A 25061-nucleotide genomic window follows, 5' to 3' on the forward strand; every position below is an offset into this window, starting at 1 on the left:
AGAAGATATAATAAGATAACAAGCTTATGACACTTGCAAAGTTTAAGAATAAGTGTGAAAGGATCCTAATTTTATGAAAGCTTCGCCCAAACAGAATAATTTTTCCCTGGGTTACTAGGTAGTTAACACAATTAAATGGTTGTGGGGCGATTTGAACTCAGAGAGATATTTGGCTATAGGACTGCTTTTGGACTCTGAGAAAATACACTAGTAAGAGGGAACAGACAAGATAGCATTCATATTTACTCTTATTTGACAGTTATCCATTGCAGGGCATTCAAGTGGAATGGATTTATACACCCTTTATTTTATGAGAACAAAAACCCTAAGTTAGTATCAATTTAATTCATGTTGTACCCTCATTCAGTGCTAAAACAAAAGTCGGGGGAGAACCATATTTTCAAAATTCCTTCAATTCAATTTAAAAATTTATTGGAGATTTCAAAACACATTGGGAATTTTAGTGTACTAAAATTCACAGTCTTTTAGTATTCCAGAGGGTGATTCTGCAAATTATTTCTACCCTTGTGGACCCTTGTCAATCCACCAGAACATTTGTCTTTGGAAATATGTTTTGCTTGTATTCATAAATATAGTAAAAATCCCATTTCAAAGTTAATCTGAAAATACTAGTCATGTACAGATAGTTTCTTGGACCAATTTGCCTAAATTTCTGTTAAGCAGTGACAAGTAGTTTGCTGAATTAAATGGCTGTGTCTTCGGCCTGCTTTAGAATTAAGTCAGAGAATCCATGGATCCAGATCCCAGAAGGGGAATTATCGCCCAGAAATGTGGGAGCTACCCAAGTGCTCCTTGCTCCTTGAGTCAGCTCTTCTCATACTGTGTCTTTAAACAAACAGCAAAAAAAAAAAAAAAAAAAAAAAAAAAAAAAAAAGTATGACACATCAGAGAAATGCTTAGAGAAGTCACTTATGGGAAAGTCATTTAATTTGTTAGTCCTTCACTTGTCCCACTTGTGAAATGGTGACAGTAACTGATCCTTCTGTTACATAGTGATGTCTTGAGACTAGATTAAAAAGACCATTCGGCACTTCCTTTAATAAAGCACATAATTATTTCACAATATTTCTGTTTTCTCAGTAGCTCATTATTTATCTTACCTTATATTCAATATCCAGCTCAAGGTAATTTTCTTATTATATTTGTTTTCTAACTGCTCCCCCCCTTCTTCTCATCAGGATCCCTGTGTCAAAGACATACCTCTAAAACTAAATTTCAAATATTTGTTCCTAAGTAAAAAAACTAGTTTATTTTTATGTTCACGGAAGGCATTCCATATTGAATAAAAAGTTTGTAATTCAATTAACCTACAAAAATGTGTTGAATGGAATGCTTAGAAATTAGGATCAAGCAGAGTCAAAAAGCCAAGCAGTTCCATTACAGGAATGGTCATGTTTTGACCACCTGTGGGATCCCCCTCGGTCTGTGACTGCATGGGTGTTCTTTCTGTTGAATTTATGATGAGATACAGGGGACTTCATCCTGAGCCCATCATAGGCAGGAAAGACCCAGCAGAGAGAACTTTCTGACACATCTGAAAAATATCCCTCCCACACCAGGCATGCCTCTTTTAAGAATTGGTCAGAAGGAAACCAAAACTCTCTGAATAAAAATGAAAGAGAAGGGAGAACTGTTTGCAAATTTAAGAATGTGTTACTTCAAATATTCTTCCTAGGAGTTTATATACATAATAGATCATCACCTGAAAATGCAAATTTTTAGCAATGTTGAAAGATTCTTCTTTAAACCTACTAAAACTGAGAAATTAAAAGTTGTGGAACCGCAAGGGGGAGGCTCTCGGAAGCATTGCAGATGACGCTGAACATTGGCCCAAGCCTTCTGAGAACAAGCAGTGATAATGAGAACTTTAAAATTAATCATACCCTTTCACTGATAATTCTGTGTCTAAGAAAATATCCCAAGGAAATCATCCAGAAGTGGGCAAAAATAAAATGATGCCCTTAGCAATTCTATTTATAATAGTAAAACTGGAAATTCCCCAGCCACCCCCTGTATAGGACCAGCCAAGCAAACTCAGGGAGGGTAAACAGAATGGAATAAACTGCAACTTTACTACCATTCACCTAGTCACTCATTATTTCTTCAGTAGATCACACAGGGCTTGCAAAGTGTTACAAGATTTTAAGCCGAGGAGTGGCATGGCAAGGTACAGAGGTGGAGGTGGGCCAGTCTGTTTAAACAGGAGGAACAATGACAGTGACTTGAACTAAGGTGCTCCAACAGAGAGAAAAGAGTGACTCCAGGAATATTTAGAAGGCTGTCTATAGGTATTGATGACTGGATGTTAGATGAAAGGGAGAGAAGAGTTAAGGATTACTCTCAGGTTTCTGGCCTGATGAACTAATGGAGCATTTACGGAACTAGGGAACCCCCTCGGGTTTGTAAAGATTTTTATGTCTGGCACATGAACTGTGTGGAGCCTGTGTGACATCCAAAGGGAAGTACCTGGAGTTAAATGAATGTGGTCCTGCAGTTCAGAAGACATGCCTGTCAGGAGCAAATTTAGCATAGGCTGGTTGAAGCCATGGGAACAGACAAGATTGGCCAAGAAAAAAGGTCAGTGAGAGCCCCAGGGAACCTTAATAGTGAAGAATTGGAGATGGAAGAAGAGCAGAGGTGAGGGAAGAAAGCAGCAGTAGGACTCTGCGTAGCCTAAGAATGTTTTCAAAAGGAGGTGGTGATTCCTGGTGATGAAGGTTGCTGAGAAGCCAGGCAGTTCCCCAGGGCCAACCACTTTGATAGCAGAGGGATAATTTCAGGAGGACCCTTTTGGAGGAAGGGTTAGAGGGGAGACCAGAATAGAAGTAAGTGGAGAGTGCAACAGTTGGTAGCCCGTCCAGGCAGTTTGACTATGGAGGGGCAAGAGGGACAGAGCAAGACCTGGAGGGGATGGGGACAAAAAGAGGGGAGGGGGGCTTGCAACTGCTTAAAAACTAAAAGAAAAAAAAACAAAGAAGAGATTTGATGAGATGACTACGAATGAGGGGAACCATGGAAAGTGATGACTGTAACTAGAAATGCCTTTATGAATCGGCATTTAGTCAACTGGGACCAAAAAATACACCATTCATACGAAAGTGATTTGTGAAACTTATGCAAGTGCTTTCAATACAAGAACACTGAAGCAAAGGGAGTATTTGAGATTTGTCTGTTAACAATTAGACTTCCAAGGGATACCATCTACTGAGCATCCATCATGTTAGGTACCTGTGCTTTGTACATGTCATCTAATTTGGTTCCCATAACAGCCCTGCCAAGTCCATGGCATTGTTCTCAGCCTTCAGCTGAGGTTCAAAGAGGAATATAATTTGCCTAAAGGCATGCAACTGACAACAGAGGAACCAGGACTCAAACTTGGGACTACCTTACTTCAGAGCCCCAGTATTTTCCTCTAAAAGTAAAAATAACTTAAATGAATTTTAACACCCCCTTCTTAGTAGCATCTGTACCTTCTTGGTCTCCAGACAGTGGTATGGTTGATAAGACAACTTATTGTGGTATTGTTCACTTTCTCTACTATCCATTTGAAACAAATTTCAATAAAATAATAGAATCTAGGATTCTCAAAGTACATCCTAGCTTGTCACGTCAAGATATACATGTCAATATGGTATGTGTATTATGTCTATTTGTGCGGGCACCCACAAGAATATCTATATTTTAAGACCTAAAGCTTATAATTTGGGGGATACAAATACGTCTAGGACCCTTTGCAGAGACTTATGCAAGTGAAGTGCCCCGAAACTTGCTAATTTCATGACAAATCCTCCTCTACCTGTCACATGAGTACATGAACTATGTATGTATGCACAAAGATATTTGGAGGGACAAATAAAAAGCTATTGTCCTTTGACCTACAGCCCTGGATTCCATTGCTTAGTGCAATAAAGCATTAGTTAGTATAGTTACATCTTTTCTGGGATGATGGAGAAGATTTAACAAGAACCAAAGGTACAAAGAATTTTTTTAAATGCCACTTGAATTTAAGCCAGGGGTCATTTGCTAAGTTAGATATATAAGACTATGGCTCATGCTCTTTGTTTTCAGTAGGCTAGTGATAATATTTTTTTTTTTAAATATCTTCTATATACCAGAGAGCCTTTTTGTTCATATACTTCTTAGATATGATCTCCTGTGTATATGAGGATTTGAAGAGTGTATTGGTAGAACAGGCTGGGTGTTGGAAGAGCTAAGGGGCAATGGACAGGAGAAAGTTGGAAGGGCATCTTCATTTAGAAACCTGTTATAGATAAAACACATGATTTGTGATCTCCAGAAGTCAAGACTAAGAACTTAGGTACAGGGATGGCCAGATTCCAACTCAACAGAATTTTCTGCCAACTATAGCCATCCAAATATGGTTTGCTTATGCCATGGCCAGCTGCCCATCACAGGACATACTCGTCCAAGGCTACTTTTTGGCAGGGGAAGAGTAGCTGGGGACTCATACCAAACAGAAGTTTGAGTCCGTGTAAGAAACCACTAAAATCCTCTCTAGGCCTAAGATGCCATGTCATGACAGGTGCACACCACCAGTCACACACGCATGGTTCTTACACAGCTCATCTGCCCCACACCCCCATGGTAGTGATATGTTTATGCTAATCCAGTCACATTCCCTGGCCAAGATCCTGATTACTGTGAAAAGGTGTCTTTGAATGGATTGGTCTAGTCATGGTCACACTCTAGAGTCTTAAAATTAAATTTTTTTTCTGGCCAACCACCTGGGACTTGGGTCCATGCTCACTTGATAGCCACCCCCACTAGATGGCATTTATGACTGTTATCTTAGCAGTAGTCAAAATAGGCTCACAGTTTAGGTATGAAACTGGCAAGAGTCCTGCTTGGCTCAACCTCCCCCTGCTTTCTCCTACATGCTCAGGGAGAAGCTTCACTGTCTGGTATTCTTGGCCAGCTCCACGATGAGAGTCCAAAGCCAACCAGCCAGCAGGCCTGGGAGAGTGTGAGGCAGAGCACATGTCAGTGTCACTTTGGGCATGACCCTGCAAAGCAGGCTGCGGGGTCCTGGGAGCCCACAGCCATGACCCAGACCCTCCTCTCCTGTTTTCCATGTGAGACATCTTTAGGGGTCTACAAAGCTGACCTAAGCCCCTTGAATACTAATATTAATAACAATAGAGTGAGTGATGGTGGTGGTGACAGCCATAGCTAGGAGCGCTTACTTTTTGCCTGATGCTGCATTGAGCTTATTGTTATTGACCACATCACTCCGTGGAACCCTGCCAAAAATCCTGCAGAGTGGATGCTGATTACCATTTTCTAGATGAGGAAACTGAGGATTGGAAAGGTTAAGAGACTTGCCTAAGGAAGTATCTGTCAGCTAAGCTTCAGAGCATAGACCAAACCATTCTGTTCTCTTGCCTCACTTCCTTTATGAACAGAGGAGAGTGACTTCCTCCCCTCCAGCCCCTGTTCTGGTCCCCACCAGGGAGCTTCTCCAACCCGGAGCCAGCCTCCAAGGAAGACCTGAGGGCAACATGTACATTTTCCCTGCTCCAGGTACTTCTAGACATTTCCCTCTTGTAACCCTCACAGCCAGCATCTGAGATAGGTGCTACAATTTCATTCTGCAGAGAAGTCCTGGGACTTGCTCAAGGTGACCTGATGCCCAGGCGGCTGCCTCCGCAGTCTGTGCCCCTCGCTGCACCTCAGCTGCCTTGCTGCATGAACAGCCTCCAACACCCTCACAGACACTAAATTTATATTTCCTGGCCTCCCCTTCCAAAATGGATACACTAATTACAGACCTTTTTTTTTTTTTTTAGTAATAGTAATCATCAGGAACACATTTTTTAATGTTTTCATTTTCTGTTCTGCAACTACTGAAATAAAACATTGATCAAACCCACAGGATCAAACCCAGCAAGTGTGAGGCCATGTAAATTAGGAAAAGTTCAGGAAGACATTACACTAAACCAAAAAAAAAAAAAAAAAAACCACCCAAGTGTTGATTAGGGACTTATTTTTATATGAGATTAAAATACGAATCATTAAAATAGGACTGTATTTTGGGCTGCGCATCCCTATCTCATCAGAGCCATCACCATGACTACTAGATTTGGAGTCCATGAGTGCGAAAGCCCTTCCCCGCTCTCAAACATGGCCACATGTGCCAGGTCTTCCCTCATCTGTGACATTTCCAAAAGTGTGGTCAGAACACCTTTGCATTTTCCTGCCTGTTTCCTTTTAATGAAACACCCAAGAGACGGGGCATCTTCATCTCTTTGAAGCCTTTTCTTAATCCAAATAGTAAGTAGTGGCAGTAAGTTACATTATTAACAACCAAAATTCAAGGGTGGAGGAAAGAACAAAGTTTTTAAAAACAAGGTCAAAAGGTTCCCCCAGGAATTTCTTGGGATCGGATAGCCATGGAACTTCATGTGGTACAAACAGTGGAGTGGAGATTTGCAGAAAGAAAGAAATTAATATGGAATTCAGATACATGCTAAATTTAGAGGAAAAAAATAATATAGCAATATCTATAGCCCAGAATATGCAGTTAAAGTTGTTAATTAAAGTATCTGTTAAAAAATGGCTAAAATTAGAAACAAAGGCCCATTGTTTGGTACAATTGTTGACTGCATATCTCTGTGTAGGGAAGGGTGTAGAGGGGACAGCATTTTAAAGATTAATCACCCATCCTTATAAGGTTTTGAAGCACCCACCTGCATTTTGAACTTGGATTTAAGCCAAAGGGGAGGACCAGACCATGACAGTTACTTTGCTAATTAACTATTCAGTGGACACTTCAAATACCAACTATATCAGAACAGAGGGGCCTCCGCTCAAACCAGCCCCCACCATCTTCTGCCAGCGGCTGACATCTTAAGATGATTCTCTAGAGCTTGTAGAACCTTGGCATAATGCCTATATGTATTTTTAAAGGAGGGAAGCATCCCAGACTGTGCCAGTTCCTTATAGAGCATCGTCAATAGTTAGCACCTCTGACCGGACTTGTGAATTTTGTTCATTTTTATTCTCTTCCTGCCCAGGGTTGGAGTCAGTTAGAAAGGCATATTTGTCTCTGTTGGGAAGGTTTCTGTAAAGAATCTGAGTTGTCATCGGAACATAAAATATGTTCATACAAATTGACTTCGTAATTCTTTGAATAATCTGAAGTACAAACAAAGAGATATGTAAAAGAGGATATTTTCACAAAAATAATAGGAATTAAGTTGGGAAAATTTAAATTCCCCCTAATGTCTGGGATGTTACTCTAATAGGCTATCATTAGCCAGCTCCTAAAGCAATTCAGTAATGTGGGAACATCCTCAAAACCTAAGGTAGAGGGGAAAAAGTGGTTCCTAACTACTAAAACCAGATCCTCACTACATAACGGTAGACATCATTACCAGGGCTTCTCTGACTTCGTAATGGAAATCTAGGTGGTTTTGTTTCCTTTCTGGTTTTGCACATTTTTAAAAACTATTCTTATATATTGCTTTCATAATCAAAAATGTTTAATTTTAAAAAATCACATGGTTCTGACGTCTTGAGTTTCAAGGGCTGTGTCCTGTCCCTGTGAGCTCCACAAGGACACTTGGCATGCCCGTTATTTTTACCGCATGTCCGTACCGAAGTGCCAGGCACCTAGCTTCAGCCCAGTCAGCAGCAGTGGAATAAGTCTCTCTCCCATTTCTTTTCTTCCCAGGTGATGTGCTTTATGAACTCCTTCAGCATATCCTGAAGCAGAGGAAACCTCGGATTCTTTTCTCACCATTCTTCCACCCTGGAAACTCTATCCACACTCAGCCAGAGGTCCTACTGCATCAGAACCACGAAGAAGGTACTGGACAAGGCTGCTCTTTCCTTACCCGAGGTTTAGACAAACCCCTGGGGTTTCATTGTTAACTTTATTAGCTGTTCTTATTCATGCAAAGTCATTTTTCAGTCAACAAATATTTATTGAGTGCCTACAATGTGGAAGGCACTGGGGGAAATGCCTAGATAAATAAGATGTGATGGAGTTGACTCTCTGAGGCTCACAATCTAATTGAAGCCATGAGACAAATGTACACATGAGAATTAAAGTCCAATTATAACAGTAGACACCATAGAGACATAGAATAGAAGGGGAGGTTATGTCCAAGTACAAGAAGCAAAGTCAGCTTCATAAAGAAGGGCTCTCTGGAGGATTCCTTGAAGGTCTAGCAGGGTTCTAATAAGCAATGATGAAGTGGAGAACATTCCAGGCAGAGTAAATGACTAAGAGTGGGGCTAGACCTTGAAATGCAGCAGTTGGATAATGCAGGTGCTGTGCCCACCCCACCTTTTTATTATGAAAATTTTCAAATATATATACATGTATATGTGTGTATATAAATGTGAAATGGTGAGGGATGGCCTCTTCACATCACCTCTGTGCCTTGGATAACTCTTCTCATTTGATACTACCTCATAGAGACCTATGCTCCTACCTTGCTGTGTCCACCTGTTCACCACATTTAAATAGTATACACGCAGATACACACACACACACACACACACACACACACACACACAAATACATGTACACGCACATACATATGTATTCCAAATAGACCAAATAAAATACATAGACCCCTGCAAGCCACCACCCTCTACAACAGTGATCAACATCTTGCCTTTGCAAAGCTTATCCAAGGAGGTGAAACTGGAACCAGAGAGTGGAGCACTGGGATTTCCAGGCTAGTAAGGAAAGTCTTGGGGAAAATGATCAAGATTTTTGAGCAATAGGTAATGAAACAGGAAAGAAAAAACCCAGACCATGTGGACTCAGTGTTGGGTTGGGGCTTCTTCATCGACTTTAGGGAAGTTTATTGGCCTGTGCTCAGTGCCGGGGCTTCTTGCTGATGTCCCAGTTGTTGCTCCTGTTGTGATTCACAGGAATCATAAAAGCACTGGTGGACAATGGGAAGGCACTGGGGGAACTGTGGTCCTGGACGTAGTTTGAGAGCAGGTGTTCAGGTACAGAAATTGGGTTTAAAAACACTGTTTTCAGCCTGATTCCACAGAAGAGCTGAGTCTCACCTCTGAGGGCCACTGTGTCTGCATTCTCCTGCCAGGTAGACCATGCAACACTCCTAAATGTACAGTGGTGCTTTTTCACTGTGCTTTCCTTAGGACCAGATTTCCAGGGCCTTACCTCCCCTTGGGGAATTTCCTTAAATTGATTGATCATCTCCAAGAGCAGGGCTAATATTTTTGTAAGTTTTGTGTTTTCTTAACACTTCACCAAAGAGAGCCTGAGTCCAGGTGGTTCACGTGGCCTCCTTGTGCCAGCATCTCACAGCAAGTCCCCTCACTTCCATGATGGAGAATAATAGATGAGTATTTCTGGCACGGTCCCTGCATCTTTCTCTCATTGTTTCTTCCTCCTCGGGCCTTACCTCTGCTAAATTTAGCAGCTTCTCCCTCCCCCAATTCAGTTTTTAATGTTCTTTTGCTCTTCTTGCTGTGTTCATTTCCGGACTGCATAATAGCCAACAGTCACTCTAGAAAAGAGGAGGTGGGTTTACTGAAGCTTGACATTGTCAAGAATTACATTACCTAGTCTGCCCCTTCAGATACAGAGTGTGTGATGGGCGTCCCTCGCTTTTCTTATTATTTAAAAAAAAATCCCATTTGGAATTTCTGTCCCCATTTTATTCCCAAATATGATTGGAGGCATGTGGATGCACCTTATCATAAATTTTCCTCCTTTCTCCTTGGCCTGATTTGACTGATAAGTAGGTATGTTTGTTGTTCTCATTTGCCAGAGCTCATCAATAGAGAAAACTGGCTTACTCCGAGAACTACTCTCAAACCAAGTAAATACAGATATGCCAGTCCATAGGTAGTAATGAGCTGTGCTCTCAAGTGTTATGTCAGTTGTGAGCTCAGTAGGTAAGAGAATGGAGCTAATGAGGCCAAGGTCAAAGGTTTCACCACCCTGCAGACCAGGTGGCTCGGCTTCAGAACCAACCTTAAAATATCTAATGCATTCTCAGAGACCTGTCCTTAAGGCTGACAGACAGGAAGCAGGATCTGAGAGCATATGCCCTGCCCCTTTGTCTATTTAGATGTGGTGTACAGATAGACACAGCAAGGTAGAAGCATAGGTCTCTGTGAGGTGGTATCAAATGAGAAGAGCTGTCCAAGGCACAGAGGTGATGTGAAGAGGCCATCCCCCACCACCACTGACTTTCAGATACGTGTTGACTTAATATCAGACAGATCAAGTAGAGTGGTGAATGGGTCAGTACTTGTATCCCACCTCCAACCACCGCCAACCTCTTTCCCTTCTTCTCCAAAAGAAAACATCCAGCTCAGTGTGAATTGTCTTGAGAATCTATAGTGTTGTATTTAATTGTGAAGGGTAATAAATGATTGATGTGAGCATATGTTAGCATATAGAAAGATCTGGTCCTGAAAAAGAGTCTGCAATGGGAAATTAGACACATCAATTATTACTTCCTCAATGATTTATTTTACATAATTAGGGATACATGCAAAAGCATATTAACCCAAGACTCTTTATGTTACTATTGACTTGGCTCTGACACACACACACACACACACACACACACACACACACACACAAAGTTGAATATGCCTTATCCAAAATGCTTAGGACCACAAGTATTTCAAATTTCCGATTTTGTAATATACATAGTGAGATATTTTGGGATGGGACACAAGTTGCCGCAGTCCAGCTGCAGCAAAATAACAGGGGGGTTACGAACAACTTGTGTACGTTGATACAGCAGGAGTGGGAGCCATTTATTGTAGGACCGGAGCGATATTTATACATTCCACACAGCTTATCTTAATTAGCATAAACTAGATATATCAGTCAACCAATAAGGAATCTCCACACTTAATGGCTCGCTGGCGTCACTTCACAAACCACTCCCTCTGGCAAAATGCCAGGCGCCATCCTGACTTGTTTATAGACTCTAACAACAAGTCTAAACAGAAAATTCATCTGTGTTTCATATATACCTAATACACATAGCCTGAAGGTAGTTTTATACAATCTTTTAAATATTTTTAAAGATTTTACACAATTTACCAGTGTCCTGCATTTTGGCTGCAACCTATCACGTGAGGTCAGGTGTGGAATTTTCTACTCATGGCATCAGTTCAGCATTCAAAACTTTTCAGACTCTGGAGCACTTTGGATTTCCAATTTTGGATTAGGGATGCTCAGCCTGAATATGAAAGAGAGGATAGGAAGAGAATGGGGCCAGCAGAGAGTGCCCAAGTCAGCTGCTGAGCAGCCTGGCGCAGTGAGGCCTGGAGAGTGAAATGCAAAAAGGGGGCTTCACTCAACCCCCAGCCCACCATTCACCTGATCCCAGCCACCAACTTAACCAGTTCACACATTGATCACTTCACAGTGGAATTTACATCACAAAACACATGTGTCTTATTTAATCTAGCAAAGCTCCCCACAGATACCCTTTGTGAGGCGTTACTTGAAATCTCACCTTCCTTGCTAGCAGTCACATGGCAGTGCCAGAAGCTAGGAAGCCAGTGTCAGCTTCCCCTTCCAGTCCTGTAAAGGTTGATCACACTGATTCAAACCCTTTACTTTGTGAGTACTTGTTATTTCTATAATGTACTGTGTTCTGAAATTCTGTCAGGCCTTGAGCAGAGCAGTCATCAGATTACTACATACATCCAGGAAAACGTGTATTTCTACTCTCTTCCCTTATTAGTTATGGGAAGGGAGGGGATGTTATATAATTAGGTCAACAGTATTTCTTCTGTTCTGAGACACATAGGACAAAGACCTAGGGCATTATTATGAAGCCCATAAATCAGAAGCATCCCAGACAAATGGAGAGAGAGAGAGAGAGAGAAATTGTTAAACGGTGGGATCTAGAAGTCAGGAAGGCAGATTCAAATCCTCCTTTCTGCCAGAACAAATCATGACGCCAACATTTCTCATTTCCCTGGCTTTCAGTTTCCCCAGTTGTAGGATGGGGTTAGACTAAACAGTGTCTAATTCTGTGATGGCTCCAAAATCTTTACATTATGTCCAAGCGGTGTGAAGGTCAATAACACAGATTCTTCACCCTCAGAGTCTTGGGCAACAGAAATTCAGAAAACCATGACAGTTCTGCCTGACACTACTCAGAAACAGTAGAAAACCTCTTCTGTTCTCATTTGTCACACCTTATCAAGAGCTTCTAATAATATTGCCCCTTCCAGCAGCCAAACCAAGATTGGCACCATTCATTTCATAATGAAAAGCTCAGTTTAAGCAGGTTTCTCTTATTTTACTATTATGACTCATTTTACCTACAGAATGCGTTAGATGGGGGCTGGGTGCTTATGTAGAAAGGAGACAAAATAAACAATGCTGCTGCTTTTCACACAACAACCAGAAGGCACAACATCTTTGGAAATCTTGGAGCCACAAATGATTATAAAATATATTTATTTTACATATATTTGTTACGACAACTTCTTTTGATAGCTTAGTCCAAATTCGGTTGTTTTCAGGTCCCTTAGAGCTAAAAGTAACTTTCAAAGATAGACTTTATTACCAGTTGCCACTGGTTATACTTGAATAGCAATTCCCTAAAAGCTCATTGGGCCATGCTTCCCATCAGTCTGAAGTCACTGGATGAGCCAACTCCACCTGTAAGAGTGAGCCCTGTAAGACAGGACAGACACACAGTCTGTAAGGAAAAGACCTACATAAAAGGTCTGTTTGTCTAACATTCTCTTCCCGTCACCTCCTCTGGGGCCCCTCCTATCATTTAGACTCTCAGTCTCACCCTTTCCTTTGATCCATCTAAGAGACAATTATGAGGGGTAGTTTTAATCACTTTTAACATGAGAATGTTCACACGTGGGGTGCTATGATTGTCTCTGCAACAGCGGATGCAGATTTAAGGGGGCGGTTCTGCTCTGGTGGCAGCTTTTTTCACCAGGTAGACGTGGAAATCTGAAGCTTGTTAAGAAATTTCGAACATTGAAATACTGTGGGTCTCAATTTTCCTTATCTCTAGCACACAGGAATGGCCCAGATGGTAGAAAGCAGTCATTTTGGGGACGGGGGTGGGGGTGGGGGGACAGGAGGGCCACATGCATCCCGTGATGGCCCTTAGAAATTTTCTTCATGTGATTGCCATCTTGAGGGAAATGTTACCCATCTCACCCCAGCCACCATCACCAAATCCAAGAGCCCAATTGGTGGAAGGAAATCTTTTACAATTTTAATGAGATGATTAAAGAAGATGAGGCATGTGAATCTATTTCATAATAACAAAATAATAGCTAACATTTATTGGGTCCTTCTTATATGCCAGGCCCTTCTAAGCTCTTAAACATTTAAATCATTTAATCGTCACAATCACCCTATAAAAAAGGTAACATTATTATCCTCACTTTATAGATGAGGAAATAGAGACTAAGAGCAATAAAGTAATATGTCCCCATATTAAGTATAAAGCTAAGATTTAAATCGACATAGGGTTGCCTCCCATGCTGTTTTCATGCAGCATGAATGAACAGACCAAAATAATAGTTTTACAAAGTTTTGTTGTGCGAGTGCCTTAAAAATAGGGAAAATGATTGAAAGATGAGTAGGCGTTGTGGAGATAAGGATGCCAAAACAATGTTAAGATCACCTACCGGAGTACAGCATGGTAGGTCCCAACATTCCTGTTATGGTACCAACAAATGGGAACTAACAAAACAATGGCAGGGAACTTTTGAGATCCCAAAATATGTTTTTAGTTCATGATTTTAAGAACCCATACTAAATTGGACAGAATGAACCTGATAGTTCAGTTCCTTTAGAATGAATGGACTCAGCCTGATAGAAATCTCCCAGCCTATGAGACAGGTGGGTTTTGGTGCCTCACTGGCTTCTGTGAGTGAAAGTGCTGGCCTTGGTTCCCCATTGGACCTGGGGCCTCAGTGCAGAGCACTCCCTAGAAGTTGGCCCTGGTGACAGTTGCTCGGAAGGCACCAGGTAAAGGAAGTTTTCATCTGCTCAAGCCACAGCTTCCTACTGGCTGTTGTAAAAATCACCTTGATTCTCCAGTCTTGTGGAATGGTGCTGATGACCAAGTGTCAAAGAGGTCACAGACTGGAGCATTTTAGCCATGTAACACATGTAGGAGCTACAGTGCATAAGGTACTTGTGTGTGCTCTGGATCCAGACCACCTGGGTTCAAATCCCAGCTCCCTGGTTCACTAGCTATGTGTCTTTGACAAGTCACATCACATCCTTGTGTCTCAATTTCCATCTGCAAAAGAGGAAAAATAACAGTACCTATCACATAGAGTTGATGTAAGAAAGAAATGAGTTAATATGATAAATATATGATAAATGCCCAGGAATGGCACCTGTCGGATAGAAAGCACTTCATAAATATTACTCATTGTCATTTGAAATTTCTTACATTGAGTATTTTGGTTTAGTTTTTTTCTATCTTTTCTTTTTCTGGATTTTTTTTTTTTTTTAAGTACTGGAGATTGAACCCAGGGGAAATTTTCCACTGAGCCACATCCTCAGCCCTTTTTATTTTTTATTTTGAGACAGTGTCTCACTAAGTTACTTAGGTCTCTGGTAAGTTACTAAGTTGCTGAGGCTGGCTTTGAACTACCTCAGCCTCCCAAGTTCCTGAGATTATACATGTGTACCCAGCTCTTTTCTGCAAATGTTTGGGGTTTTGATAAAATACACATAAAACATTTACCATCTTATTAATTTTTTTAAAAGAGAGAGAGAGAGAGAATTTTAATATTTATTTTTTAGTTTTCGGCGGACACAACATCTTTGTTTGTATGTAGTGCTGAGGATCGAACCTGGGCCGCACACATGCCAGGCGAGCGCGATACCACTTGAGCCACATCCCCAGCCCTACCATCTTATTAATTTTTAAGTGTACTGTTACACTTAAAAACACTACTGTTTTCAGTAGTGTTAAATATATCCACATTGTTGTGCAATGATTGTTTTTTGTTTCTTACTTCCAATTCCAATTTTCTTAGCCACTCTCATTTTTGTGACTTCATGCACTTTATGCAAGCACCAGATTTGTGCATCCTGTGCCTAGGAAAGGCCTGTTGCCTCCTTTAGAACACCGTAGTGGATTAACTAGGCACCTTCTATAGCACAATTTCTACAGGGAAATACATTTAAAGCACCAATCTTATTTGCTTTCAGAACACAGCCTGTTTTAAAGTAATCACTGCTTGTATTACCACTCAGTACCTGACACCTGGTGGGCCCTACATGACCCTTTTGAAACTTTTTGGTAATCTTCTTTCTGTTCCTCTCACATTTGAGGACAAGATTAACCTTTATGCCCCTCTCCCCCACCCAACCCTTCCATTCTGTGATTCTTGATTCTGGCAGCAGATAATGGGAAATCCCACCAGAAGAACAGGTCCAGATCTTGACTTCCTGTTCCTACTCTGTAGATAAGGAAATAGAGGCTAAGAGCAGATCCAGATTTTGACTTCCTATTCCTACTCTGTAGGTAAGGAAATAGAGGCTAAGAGCCTCTTCTTCCTATATTTCAGGGCCTAGGGTAGTATGACCTTTTACCTCTGACCTTTGTCCCTACTGCAGAATTTGTTTGCCTTATCAAAGTGGAGAGCACTGGATTGTGCAGAGGGCATTGGTGTCTCATCCGAGCCTTCAGTCTTCTGCTCACCCTCCCTGCCTCCTCCAACTTCCTCCAGTAGTCTGGAGGCTGCTATTAGCTCTAAGGCTTGCTTACCCTTTTAAGCCAGAAGTTTTAGGGGCAGTAGATCTCTACATGCATGAATAACTCTCTCAAGATAGGCAGGAAGTCTCCAAGAAAGTTCCTTTAATACCTAGGGAAATGTCACCTGATCTCTTTAAGATAAGGAACTTGCAGGCAGTTTGATTTCATCTCCAGAGAAGGAAGACCTCTGTTGAGGGGCTATCTTACTGTTTTCCCCATTCCAAGACTCTCAGCCTTATCTTTGTGCCACCCTGACCTCAGTCTCTATAAATGATTGACAGGTTTACCCCCACAGGCCTAATTGGCTCATTTGAAATCTGAGCCTTGATTTTTTTTTTTTTTAATTCACTTCTTGCGGCTGCTTTCTTGAGATTGAAGGAAACTATCCTGCCAGTGAAGAGTGGGACGATTTACAGCCAGGAGCTGGAAGCCAGGCCCATCTCTGAGTGCAGATGTGCAGATGCTGTCTGCACTGACCCACTGGGAGGCAGTGTGTGTGGAGGCAGTCCCCCAGCCCGAAGAAAGGAAGACTAAGCCTCAGCACCATTTCATCAAATGCTTACAGAGTTCTAGGAGCTTACCTACGAGTTTATTGTTTATAAACGTAGATGAATCAGGCACTCCAAACTTAGGGCAGTTTTCTTCTCAGGCCCTACAAAGAATTTCAGTGACATTGGCAACTTATTGAGATGGACAGGTTAGAATGAGCCAGCAAAAAGTCAGTAGAAGGTCCCCAAATCAATCAGAAGTTGAGTCTTGAGAAAAATGAGTCAAAGAAGATGGATTTATTAGTTTGCTAGGGCTGCCCATAACAAAGTACTAGGTGACAGAAGTCCAAGATCAAGGTACAGCTGGGTTGGTCTCTCCTGAGGGCTGAGGGGAAGGATCTGGTCCAGTCCACTCCCTTAGCTTCTGTATGATTGACAATCACTGGTTTTCCTTAGCTTGGAGATCTCTGCCCTCTTCATAGAGTATGATCCCTGTGTACATGTTCCTGTGTCCAAAGTCCCCTTTTCATGGAGACAGCAGTGGTACTGGATGTTCAAATGACCTTAGCTAACTTACATCTGCAGGAACCCTCTTTCCAGATAAGTCCACATTCTGAACTATACTTGGGGGTTAGGATTTCAACATATGATTTTTGGAGGGCCATAATTCAACCCACAGTGGGGGTAAAAGAACTTGAATGTACATGTAAAACAAATTTTTAATTCTACTTAAGAGCCTTCAACTGGAGCCTTTAGCTTTCATTTAGTTCTTTATATCATTCTTGTTCCCACTAGTCTTCTATGAGACCACTGGGACATGATCCCTTCTAGAACAATGTGAGTAGGCTAGTGAGTGAGAGTCATCGCTGGGCTGGGGACAGCATCTCCCTGTGTCACTCCTTCTCTGAGCTTCATCGGTAGCCTAGGGAAAGCATGAAGGTAGAAATGCAATCCTGGTGTGTGAGATATAAACTTGAGCTTAACTTATGCTCTACCTTGTACATTGCCCAGTCAAAACCCAGGACTTTTTACCAATGACATATTTTTGTTTTGTTTTGTTTTATGTTAACTAGTTATTCACTATAACATAATTCAATTAGGTCAAATTTTGACAAATTTCAAATAGAGAAACTTTTCTAATAAGTAAAAGGAAAGAAAACAAGGAATCAAATCTTTTTGTTTAGTGACCACATTAAAGTCCTGATTTATTTCCAGTTATTTGGCACTGAGAAGAGGATTATTTGTGTCTGAAAGAGGTCTATAAAGAGAAAGGTTTGGGATCAGAAAACACTTTCAGCCAGAATGACAGCCCTTGCTAGTCCTTGGGCTTTCTTCCTCCATCCTTCCATGTCCACAGTGACTACCGTGTGTGGCTTGCCCTCCCTCTTCCTTGTGCATTTCCCTCCCATATCAAGACCTTCAGATCGAGGGCAATGTGGACCATTTCCCAGTTTTCCAGCTGGGCAACTCACCAAGAACAAACCCAGACATCAAGCCCAGACCAAAAAAATCTTCTTGTTTTAGACAGAAGACTCCTACATCTGGGGGATTTAATGCACCCACTGTCCGCGCAGCGCATTTCCTGTGTCCGGAGCTTCTCTGCCTGCCGGCTCTGGTCTCGCAAGTTTCCATACCCTGCTGCCAACTTATAATAACAGAGGCAGCAGGCAGCCGGGTAGGAACGTCATAGCCCACTCTGTATGTGGGCGCATGCTTTGCAAACTGAAACAAAGCTTGGAAGGTCTTGTTGCAAGCCTTTAAGCCTTGACAGTGGTTGTACCCAGACCACCAGGAGCCTGGAATTAAATACCCTCAGATCCAGTTCTCAACCATTAATGTTATCAACTCCATCAAGTACTTCCTCTTTGAACAGTGTCTGCAGAGAAATAAATAAATCAAGCTCCTCCAAGTCCTATTCCTGCCCGGATCCTGAGTCAGAGGTAAAATCTGAGTTGAATTATCTAGAGCACTGTCTCCCTCCTTCATTGTTCCCAAAGATCTGGGCAGGAACGGAGAGTGAAATCTCTCCAGGACATTACATCAGTTCCTCTTTTACCCTTGGCATGAAAGTTCTTCCTCTCATAGTCCTCCCAGACTTCCTAAGGCTTGCCCTGAGTGCAGCCCACACACTGAGCCTTGAAGCCCAGGACATCAAAGAAAGCCTGCAGGTAACCAGATTACTGACCAACGCCTTTGTCCGTTCTAAAATTTATAAGACGGGAAATGGATTCCGGAAATGGGACTTTTTTTCAATATATGGTCTTCATCATCCTTAAGTATTTTTAAACCTTAATAAGCTTTTAAGTAAAGAGAGACATTCTATAAATGACAATTAGAAGAAAATATATGAAAGTTCAAAATGAAACTATCTTCAGTAGTTACTGACAATGATCATACTCTGTGACCGATGAAAAGTGAACCATGGACAAAAGATAAATCCATTTTTATGGAAAGAAGAATTGAGATCTAAAAGAGGTCCATGTTAGCCATAAAAAAAAAAAAAGGAAAGAAAGAAAAAAAAAAAACTTACCTTGTCCCCAGAAGATTACAGATCATTTCTATCATAAGATTATTCTGATAGTTATCCATTCAAGTTAACTCCATTGGCATAGTCAGTATCCTGTAAAATGAGAAAGTTACTGCTTATTATTCCAACCTGTGTCTTTGTGAGATTGATTAAGCACTTAAAAAGGAAATTTTTCATAATGGAAATTATGAAACCTATACAAAAGTAGAGAGACTTGGATAAGGAAGCACCACATACCTGTTACCAGTTTTGATCATCAGTCACAGCCAGCCTGTTTCCTCTGCCCCCCACTTACTCTCTCCTTCACCTTCCCAGATTATTTTAAAGCAAATCCCAGATATATATTTTCATCTGTAGAAACATCAGCACATGTCTTAAAAGAAAAGGACTCAATAAAACCATAATCATAGAACTAGCACATCAACCAAAAACTAGTATTTCCTCAGTATTATCAAATGTCCTATTAGGTGTTAAGTTTTCCCAACTATCTTGTAAATGATTTTTACAGTTTGAATCAGAATCCAAACAAGAGTTTATACAATGCAAGGGGTTGATGTGTCTCTTAAGTCTCTTTCAATCCACGGTGGATCCTTCTTGTATAAGCCTTTGAGAGCTCTCTCATGCATGCTTATGATCTTTCTTTCCTTAGGTTTTTTTTTTTTAAGCTAGCCATTAATAGCATAACTTTTTTCCATATATATTACAGATTGAGAGTATCCCCAACTTAAAATGCTTGGGTCCAGAAGTCTTTTGGGATTTGGGATTTTTTTTCAGATTTTGGAATATGTACATATATACAATGAGGTAACTTGGTGAGGGGATGCAAGTCTAAATAGCCTGAAGGTTATTTTATATAATATGTTTAATAATTTTGTTGATGAAGCAAAATTTCATGGTATGGAATTTTCCACGTGTGGTGTCATGTTGAGGCTCAAATAGTTACAGATTTTGGAGCATTTGAAATTAACATTAAGGATGCTCAGCATGAATCTCCCTCCTCCTCCCACACACACAGTCACCTACGTCCTTCCCCAGCTACTTTCAAACTGCTCATTTTGTTTTTTAATGGTCTGTTTTCTCTTTTCACAGCTTCTGTCGTCACTCATTATGACCACCCTTTCCTTTAAGTGTGTGAACTTATTTATAATAGCTACGTCATTTTGATCTGTTTCTGTTGATTGCCTTGCTTCTTAATTATATGTCACATTTCTTCTTATGTCTAGAAGATTTTTATTGGATTCTAAAAATTATAGATAAACACAATTTAGAGACTTTGGATTATGTTATATTCCTCTGAAGAGTTTTTTGTTGTTGTTGTTTCGTTTTGTCCTATCTGGCAGCTAATTTATTAAACAGTCACTTCAGAGTTGTGGAGGCTTGGTCTTAAGTTTGATTGGGCCAAATCTGTTTCTTTGTTGGGATCTCAGCAAGATCCCTTTGTCTTAGAGCAGAGTCTACTCCTAAGATATGGCAGTTCTGGGCTAGTAGACATCTAGAAGTGTTTACTGAGCCTTCTCACTTGATAAGAATCAAACTTTGAACACTATTTCTATTGTCATAGCCAGTTGCTGAGACTTCTGCTTATACCTACCAACCATACAACTATTGCTTTTGAGTGAACTCCTTAAAGCTGCCCTGCACATATACTGTTTAGGAATCAGACAAAAATCAGAACTCTTACGTGACAATTCAGTAGCTCTCCCTCTGAGTCTCCCTCCTTTATTAGAATTGATTCTGTAATTTTCTGCCATTTTAACCTCTACATATCTACCTCAAGTAACTTTCTGTTCATCTTCTAGCGTCCCTATGCTTCGTGCACTAAAGTACTCTCAGGGGAATAGCTGTATTAATATGGATCTCCTGTGTACATCCCTTCTCTTGAGAATAAAATCCTCTTCAATTTTTGTCTGCTTTTGGTCATTCACTAATATCTTCAAATGGGTTTTTTGGTTTTGGGGTTTTGTTTTGTTTTGTTACCAGGGATTGAACTCAGGGGCACTGAGCCACATCCCCAACCCTACTTTGTATTTTATTTAGAGACAGGGTCTCACTGAGTTGCTTAGCACCTCGATTTTGCTGGGGCTGGCTTTGAATTCACAATCTTCTTCCTCCTTCCTGCCTCAGCCTCCCGAGCTGCTGGGATTCCAGGCTTGCACCACTGCACCCAGCTCAAATGCTTTTTTAAAACGTTTCTTTGAAGAAAGAGTAGTCTCATATAAGCCACTCTGCATTACTGAAACTAAAACTCCTCTTTATTACATAAGTGGTAGCAGATCTAAGATCTGCTTTTCATGGCACCATTTACCATGGATATCAACCCTTAGCAATGTATTGAGATGCTCCTAATTCCTTTTGACAGTTTTATAGTACTCCATTATTTAGAGATATATTATAATTTATTAACAAATCTTATAGTGATAGCTATTCCAATGAATGCCTTCAAGATGATCTTGTAATATCATGAACAGTATTTCTTTTGTTTATGTCTCATGTGATAGGTGTGATCTAATAGAACTTAAAAAGCAAAAAATTCTTTATTTTCCTGATAATCCAGTAGGAAACATGAAGAAAATACCCCCTTCTGTCTCTGTTTACTGACTCTATTTGATTCCCATATCCCTTTTATACATTCTTCATACGCAGATTGTCTTAATGGAAAAAGATGATATCTCTATCTTAACTCAGAATCATAGGCAAGTCTTTGACCAGAATTGGAATCAGCAAGTAGGCACAGCCTTTTGGTGAGACAGCTCTGGGAACACATGTGGCCAGAGACCTCATTGAGATGGATGTGAGATTCTGTAGAAAGCTCCATTTTTCATGGGTGGATCTCTGTCCTTCTGAGTCTTAGCAGGAGCCCCTGAAACCAAACATGGGCTGGTCCATCCCTCAACCCAGTGCCCAGAGCTGCTCCTGTTGATGAGCTGTGCACTGCTATCCTCACCAGCTCATAAGTTCAAGTAGGATGGGGTGCCTGTGTTGTTGGGGTACCCACCCCTCCTCCTGATTTCCAATCTGAGCATTTATAGGGTCTATGTACTTGGAAAGGTGCTACTAAAAGTTCTTTCAAGGGCAACAAGATTGTCATTCTGTAAATTAGGGCCACAGTGTATGCTGAGAGCAAGTTTTGATATGACTTTGTGTCCTAGTTTCTATGTGACAAAGTGACATATATTGTAATGAGTATACAAATCCCAGAATCTGCCGAGAGTCTGATTCTAATCTGCCAACTGGCTGTGTGACCTTGGGTAAGTTGCCTATATCTTGGTTTTATCATCTGCAGAATAGGGGTGATAGTGATGTTTCCTGCTGAGGAGCATTGTAAGTTTTAAACAATAAAATCCAGGACCAGGACCTAGTCATTGTTAATCATCATCATTATTATTAGCAACAGTTCCTGGAGAGAGTATAAAAATTGGGTTATGAAAATGTGAGTCAGTAAGAGCATCTAGAGAGAAACCCTAAGGACCCGTCACCTCTGAAACCTACATGGAAGAGTCAAGTGAGAAAAAAGTAAAGCATAGAAATGGGGCTCAATTGTGTCTCTCAGCTACTTCTAGGTGAGGAATTGGAATGTTTGAAGACATTCCTAACTTGTCTAACATTGGGGAAACAATTTCAGGTATGTGTACTTGCATTTCATTTAAGCAATGGAAAGGATGCTCTGCATCCCGGGGAGGAAGCAGCCCCATGGACATACACAGCTGCCCATCCATCCCCCATGAGACCCACCCCTGGCCTGCCCGTTCACTGGGGTCTGTGATTGTGTTTCCCTCTGCCCCACAGATAACTGTGTCCAGAGGACCCCCAGGCCATCCGTGGAGAGCGTGCACCACAACCCTCCCACCATTGAACTCTTGCACCGCCCTAGGTCACCCATCACGACCAACCACCGGCCTTCTCCTGACCCCGAGCAGCGGCCCCTTCGATCCCCCCTGGACAACATGATCCGCCGCCTCTCCCCGGCCGAGAGGGCCCAGGGACCGAGGCTCCACCAGGAGAACAACCATCAGGAGTCCTACCCCTTGTCAGTGTCTCCCATGGAGAATAATCACTGCCCGCCATCCTCCGAGTCCCACCCGAAGCCCTCCAGCCCCCGGCAGGAGAGCACCCGAGTGATCCAGCTGATGCCCAGTCCCATCATGCACCCTTTGATCCTGAACCCCCGGCACTCCGTGGATTTCAAACAGTCCAGGCTTTCCGAGGATGGGCTGCACAGGGAAGGGAAACCCATCAACCTCTCTCATCGGGAAGACCTGGCCTACATGAACCACATCATGGTCTCCGTGTCCCCGCCTGAAGAACACGCGCTGCCCATTGGGAGAATAGCAGGTGAGTGAGCTTGCCCATCCCTCTCACGCCTCTCCAGCATCAGGGGCACCTGACAAAGCTCTGCTGCCCTCTGAGAGGCTCACAGTTGGCCTCACCATTCCTGATTAGGTGCCCAAAAGGCTCTGGGAGGGCAACTGGAGGCTTCTGCCGAGATGAGGCAGGATCCCTAATGGCCTGGTTAATGAGCCGCTGGGATGGCATAGTTAATGAGCCTCAGAAATGTTAAGAAACAAATGTCCTGCACACAGCTTACAAGGAGAGTCACACCAGAATCATGGCTAAGTGAAAACATTTAAAATAAAAGGTTTATGAGCATGCTAATGGCCCTGTCCTGGAGTTTCCAGCAGCTAATTAATGACCAGACACAGCATAAAGAACCTTTGTCTCAGAGTCATGGCCGTATCCATCCTATGGGCAGTGACTCAGTGTAACTTTCACCTTGGGAGCAGGGAAAAGAGGAAAACTGGATTGTGGTAGTAGATGCTAGTGTTGTTAGGTCATTTGGGCAGAGGAAACCACTCCCAAGTTCTTTTTCTTCTATGATGACAAGCCCAAATTTGCTTACCTAAGACAAGAAGCCAGTGGAAACCAGTAGGGGAAAAAAAAAAATCTACGCCTTGCCTTTTTGCTAGTCTGCTAACAATTAACATACAATCACTCTCCAAAAAGCCTCATGCTCTGTTGGGCAAGGCAAACTCTTCCCAGAATGTCTGTCCATTCATGGGACATTTGTTGAACACCTACTGTGTACAGATAAATGCATTAGGTACACAGCATGCAGGGCTGATTGTTAACACACAGTATCTTTTTGCTCAGGGAATTGAGAACTTAGTGAGAGAAGCAAAACAGGAAAAACACTTGACGTACAAGGGCAAAAGGAAATAAGTTCAACATCTAATTTTTTCAGTGCCAAGCATTCATTGAATACCTACTGTGTGCCAGAATAATAAAGCAAAGCAGAAAGAAGGTACATTTTGACTAGAGGGACCAAAAAAAGGCTTTGCAGGGGAGATACTGATGTGATCATGCTTTCAGTAGTGGGAGGGAGGCCTGGAGGAAGAAGACATGTCCTTCTGTCCATGAGCTGGTGCTCCAGCTAGCCATCTGGATGCATCGACATTTCTGCAGGACTGCTTCACCTCCACCTTGACTCATTATCTCTTTTTTTATTTAAGCCATTTGTTTCTTGAGTTTTCTCTGGTCCCAATTACACCTCCCATGTTGCCTCTTTTTGTTGTTATAAGTGATTTACATTAGGAATGTTGAATCAAGAAAATAAAATAGAGGCTGGAGGCATAGCTCAATGGTAGAGCACTTGCCCAGCATGTGGAAAGCTCTGGGTTCCGTCCCCAGCACTTAAGAAAAAAACAGAAAGGAAGAAAATGAGGGAGGTCAGTGGGTTCTCGTGGACCACTCCTGGAGGCTGTTAACCTACAAGAAATGACTCATATGTTGAAAAGAGGTTTTTTTTAAAAAAATTGGAATATGTTTGGGATTCAACTGAAAATCCTCCCACAGGTTTAGGGGATGGAAAGTGGGTGGGGTAAACAGGACAGGTTAGCCAGGAGCTGGCTGATAGTTTCATGGTGATGGATGCACAGGGGTTCTCATTATTGTTCTCTCCACTTTTACACATATATTAATTTTTGTGTGCGTGGTGCTGGGTATTGAACCCAGAGCCTTGTACACACAAGGCAAGCACTCTACCAACTGAGCTATACCCCCAGCCCTACATTAATTTTTTAATAATATAAAAAGAAACTATGCAGGGGGAAAAAAAAGGAACAGAAGATAAAAAAGCAAAGAGCCTGGGCAAAAACACATGAATTTCCTCAGATATTGGAGACAGAGCGGGGGTCAGAGCATTGCTGTGAATAATATAACGACCTCTCTTGTGCTTTCCAGGCAAGACCCCTTTTGTCTACATAAACCCTTCTCATACGGTCTGTACTA

General features: G+C 41.7%; 1 protein-coding gene across 3 annotated transcripts in view; it reads left to right on the forward strand.

Annotated features, from left to right (window-relative positions):
- The window catches only part of ETV6 (ETS variant transcription factor 6), a 225605-nt gene that overhangs the window by 180568 nt on the left and 19976 nt on the right, over positions 1–25061 (forward strand). For all 3 annotated transcript variants that reach the window (XM_081310392.1, XM_081310391.1, XM_081310393.1), the window contains 2 exons: positions 7715–7849; positions 22563–23108. In XM_081310392.1, coding sequence (XP_081166518.1) covers positions 7715–7849; positions 22563–23108 — 681 coding nt within the window. The remainder of the gene's footprint in view (positions 1–7714; positions 7850–22562; positions 23109–25061) is intronic.

Source organism: Spermophilus citellus (genome assembly GCF_964194105.1).
Source record: "Spermophilus citellus genome assembly, chromosome: 10".
Classification (NCBI taxonomy): Eukaryota; Metazoa; Chordata; class Mammalia; order Rodentia; family Sciuridae; genus Spermophilus; species Spermophilus citellus.